The 5,174-nt window shown below is 39.4% G+C and overlaps 1 protein-coding gene across 1 annotated transcript in view; it reads left to right on the top strand.

Moving 5' to 3' along the window:
• The first annotated feature begins 190 nt into the window (after window positions 1–190).
• trmt2a (tRNA methyltransferase 2 homolog A) overlaps window positions 191–5,174 on the top strand; it is a 49,482-nt gene continuing 44,498 nt past the window's right edge. Inside the window, exons 1-2 of the mRNA XM_073051909.1 lie at window positions 191–265; window positions 4,482–5,110. Of these exons, the coding sequence (XP_072908010.1) occupies window positions 230–265; window positions 4,482–5,110 (665 nt within the window). The 5' untranslated portion in view covers window positions 191–229. The remainder of the gene's footprint in view (window positions 266–4,481; window positions 5,111–5,174) is intronic.

Genomic DNA, 5,174 nt, shown 5'->3' with positions numbered 1-5,174 from the left:
CGGGGGCCGGCCTCCAAAAATCACAAGCAAGGCACACTTAAAGCGTTATAATCAACACACATTCACATTTTTCTATTCAAAAAATCTGTTTTATATTTTTTGCCAGCGGGAATATAAAATATAAATTGTTTTTCTGAAGCATTACCTCAGCTTTTTAGGCATGGGATAGGTTAATCCCAGAATCCTCCTCGAGGTTGCCTCTATTAAATGGCGGCGGCCTCGGCGGCTGATGGTGTTTAAAGAGTCACTTAAATTCTTGTCAGGTGTGAGTAGGTTCGACAGTGTGTTTTTTTTATGTTGTAAAGATTATGTTGCAAAAAGTCGTGCATTTATGTATTCTCACTCATAAGGTCGATATTGCATGGGAACAGACCAATGTTCCAATTTCACCCATATGCCCTCATTTGTTTGCCTCACATCTCTCTAAGTCTCATCGTGAGAAGAATATCAGTGGTTGTTTATTTTAAACCCCTTTTGCCACAGGCTGTGTAAAGAAATCGGGGACTTCGAATCAGAATCAATACACGCAAAAATGCTGGAGGAACTCACCGATTTAGACAGTCTCTACAGAGGAAAATGAACAGTCAGTCGACTTTTCAGTCTGAGATCCCTTGATTACTAATTTTCTCGGCCCAAAAACTCCAAAAAAAAACCCTCAAATGCTCCATTTACCTCCACAGACGCTACCTGAGCCGCTGAGTTCCTCCAGTATTTTGTGTGCGTCGATCCAGATTTCCCTCATTTGTACTCTCTCCTGTCTTTATTTCTCCTCAGAATTCTTGTCGCTTTTTAGTTTTTATCCTGTTTTTGTACTGTTGACCTTAACCACTCTTGCAATAATCTAGGTTTTAATTACTGCATTTAAAACTGGTAGTACCATTTCTTTTTATTTAAATAAATGTAATATGTTTCCAAGTACAATATACAAATATTCTCAGGTGATTTTTTTTTCCCTCCCTTGATCTTACTCAACTGTAGTTGCTAAGTAATATTTCACCTAAATGTAGTTGCAGATAAGAAACAGCTGTATACATTATGTAATTGGTTTATTAATGTCATGTACCAACCAAAAGATGCAGTAAAAATTGTTCTGGATGCCATCCATGCAGATCATTCATCATCTCGGTTGTAAGCTTTGGTTTCTAATGTGTAACAGTTTATTGATAATGTATTGTTTTTGAAACGAAGTATACTTTTTAACTCTATATTGTGTAGTAGAGCATTGGATACTGAATTGTTTTGTCATTTAAGTGGCAAGTCGTTCAGAATTAGATTTAATATCACCACCATATGCTGTTTTATTATAGATGAAAGAATACTTATTTTAAATAGCAAATTCAGAAATAAATAAGTAATGAAGTAGTATTAATGGGTTCAATGTCCAGAAATCAGATGGCTGAAGAGGAAAAAGTTATTCCTTAATCATTGAGTATGTGCCTTCAGGCTTCTGTACCTCCTCCCTGTTGATAGCAATGAGAAGAGGGCATGACCTGGGCCATGGGGGTCCTTGCACCGTTCTTCAAAGATCTCCTGGATACTACAGAGGCTAGTGCCCATGACAAAGCTCACTAATTTTACAACTCTGCAGCTTACTTCGATCCTGTGCTGTAGCTCCATCACCGCCTGTACCAGACAATGATGTAGCCAGTGAGAATACAGTTAGAATTAAACATTTAGAAATAAAAACCTAATTTAATAAATTGACTAGAACAAACATGAGAAAGTCTGATGAAGGGTGGGTCTTGGCCTGAAATATTTATTGTTTACTCTTTTCCATAGATGCTGCCTGGCCTATTGAGTTCCTCCAGCACTTGGTGTGTGTGTTGTTTTGATAAAGTATGTAAAGAGTTAAAACAGGCTGTAAATATGTCAACCTTTCAATTCCCTGATTGCTACATATTTTCTGCTTTTGTTTTATTTTGTATTAAATCTCTGTAGCATCTTCTAAAAGTGTAAAGTTTGAAAGTGAATGACGGATGGAAGTTGTAAAATTTTTGTGACTAACTGAAGGCAAACTATATTTCCAAATTTTTTTCAAAATTTCCACAGTGGTGGAAATTTAACATACAGGATGTTCAGTCTTTTTTATTGGTTGAAAAGCAGATGAAGGTTACAAAGATACTTCCTTTGTACTTTCAAATAGCATTATAGTTTTCAATGATATCCTCACACTCTGACAGCTCTCAGCAGTATGCAAAAGACCCCATTATATGAAAATAAAAAGAAAATGCTGGAAAAACTCAACTGATGGAATGCAGCTCTGAAAGTTAGCACTTGTGGTTTAAAAAAAGTATAATTTTCTGCGAATGTGATGAGGATATGAGTAGAAGCAATGGAATAACTCCATGGTTTTCTGTCCTCTACTATAAGTTCCCCCCTTCTCCAGACTTTCCCAGTTCTTTACTTCACCCCCCCTTCCCCTTTCCCGGTTTCACCTATTACCTGCCACCTTGTACTTCTTCCTCCCTTCCCCCATCTTACACTGACTCCTTCCCCCTTCCCTTTCAGTTCTGATAGAAGGTCTCGGCCCGAAGTGTCGACTGCTCACTCTTTTCTGCAGTTGCTGCTTGGCCTGCTGAGTTCCTCCAGCATTATGTGTGTGTTGCTTTGGATTTCCAGCAACTGCAGATTTTCTTGAGTCTATGGAATAAGTGTGATAGGAACACGCAAATTGCTGGAGGAACTCAGCAGGTCAGAGAACATACATGGAAATAACAAACATTCGATGGTACAGGCTGAGACCCTTCTTTGGGACCAGTAGGGAGGTGGGAAGACCCCCCCACCCTCCTGCGATAGGATATGGCTAATGTTGTTCACTTTGGTCTGTTTGTCTGTCAAGTGGATTAATGAGGGCACTTGGCGGAAGATAATACAGATAAAGAAGTTGATCTTTCTGCTGTAAGACAATCATCTGTCATGTTGCCTCAGCTTTCTTTCTCTAATAATGCAGTCTGTCCTACTGAGCATGTTCCACAGCTTTGATATTACTAATCCATTATAATTTCTATTGTCAACTGCCTCTATTTGGCTAGAGAATTCTGTCAACACATCCCTGTGGCAACCCTGGCCTTGCCCTTTAACAGATAGAACATTAAAAGAGTACAGCACAGAAACAGGCCATTTGGACAAAAACGTGCTGAACCAGCTATGAAGCAAATCCAAGTTCACAGCTCTTTGGAAGTGGTTACACAGGTCAATATGGAGGTTAAGAAGGCTCATGGAATGTTTGCACTTATTAGTCAAGGCATTGAGTTCCAAAGGTTATGTTGCAACTTTATAAAACTCTGGTTAGGCCACATCTGGAGCATTGCATATAATCTTGGTCACCCTACTATAGGAAGGGTGTTGAAGCGTTGGAGAGGGTGCAGAAGAGGTTTACCATGAGGGCATGTGCAATCATGAGAGGCTGGATAAACTGGAGGTTGTTTTCTCTGGAATGCTGGGGACTGAGGGAGGTCTGATAGAGGTTTACAAGATTATGAGAGGCACAGATAGAGTGGACAGAAAATATCTGTTTCCCAGGGTGAAAATGTCTAAGACCAGAGGGCATGCATTGAAGGTGAGAGGGGGTAGTTCAAGGGGGCTGTGAAGGGTAAGCTTTTTACTCGGAGAGTCATGGATGCCTGGAATGCACTGCCTGCTATGTTGGTAAAGGCAAATACATTAGAGGCTTTTAAGAGACGCTTGGATAAGCACATTGATATAAGGAAGATAGTGGGATATAAACATTGTGTAGGTAGGATGGATTAGTGTTTAGGTGTCTTTGATTTGCTTTTTAGCTGGTTCGGCACAACATTGTGGTCTGAATGACCTGTTCCTGCGCTGTAATGTTCTACGTTCTGTTTTGTGTTGATGCATGTATAAAGAAGGCTATATTTCATTAGGAACTTAAGATTTGGAACGTCACCAAAGACACTAGCAAATTTCTGCAGATGTACTGGGGAGAACATTCTAAGTAGCTACATCACCGTCTGGTATGAGGTGGAGGTCGCTACTGCACAGAATTGAAATAAGCTGCAGACAGTTGTAAACTTACTCACTCCATCATGGGCAGTAACCTCTGTAGTATCCAGGACATCTTTAAGGAGTAATACCTCAAAAAAGGGGCATTCATCATTAAGGACCCAGATCATACATTGTTCTCATTGCCTCCATCAGAAATTCAAGAACCCAAAGGCACAAACTCAATGATTCAGGAGCAGATTCTTCCCCTCTGCTGTCTGATTTCTGAATGGACATTGAACTAGTGAACACTACCTCACAACTATTTTATTTCTATTTTTTGCACTCCTTATTTAATTTAATGATTTTATTTATATTTAATTTTTTTCCTATTATTCTGTATTACATTGTACTGCTGCTGCAAAGACAACAAATTTCATAACATATGCCAGTGCTATCAGTGATTCTGATTCTGAAGTATTATGTGTTAGCCAGATATGCTGAGCAGAAGAGTAACAATGATTATGTTCATGTTTTAGAGTCTTGGCAACATGGCTGAAGAAGGAGTTAGTGTATCTCCTGGAGCTGATCAAAGAGAAATGAGTGACCTAACTGATTTAAGTGTGACAGAGGAAAATAAAAAGTCCAATCCCGCAACTGAAACTCAGGTGGAAACAGATGAGCCTGGGACTGATGTGTATCGATACATCAAGGGTGATCTTTTTACTTCTGAGATTTACAAGATAGAAATTCAAAACCTCCCAAAGTTTGTAAGCTTCAGTGATTTGCGAAAATTCCTCAGCAGAAATAATCTGGTTCCTCATAAAATTAAACTGTTTGGTAAACAACCTTTTGCATTTGTGACTTTTAAAGAAGAGAAAGATCGAGATCGAGCCATGGAAGTTCTTCAGGGTCAAGTGTGGAAAAACAAGAACTTGCATGTCCGATTAGCTAAGCCAAAAGCAGATCCAATTGCCAAAAAACGAAAGCAGGAGGGGACTGAGAATGGTGATCCTGAGCTGAAACGTCCTGTCCCAGTGGAAGTTTCAGATAGACCGTTAAGTGAACAGATTGCAGATGTTGTGACGCCTTTGTGGAACATTCCATACGAAGAGCAATTGAAAAAGAAAGAGCAAAATGTCTTGCAAGTCTTGGGAATGTTGACCACGTATGTACGTTATCCCCCTTGGGATTCTGAATGTGATGGTAAAGCAAGAAATGTTAAGGTTTAT

This window comes from Hemitrygon akajei, chromosome 7 (assembly GCF_048418815.1).
Source record: "Hemitrygon akajei chromosome 7, sHemAka1.3, whole genome shotgun sequence".
In the NCBI taxonomy this organism is placed as follows: Eukaryota; Metazoa; Chordata; class Chondrichthyes; order Myliobatiformes; family Dasyatidae; genus Hemitrygon; species Hemitrygon akajei.
The sequence above is the reverse complement of the archived record's forward strand: the minus strand, read 5'-3'. Positions and strand labels throughout refer to the sequence as shown.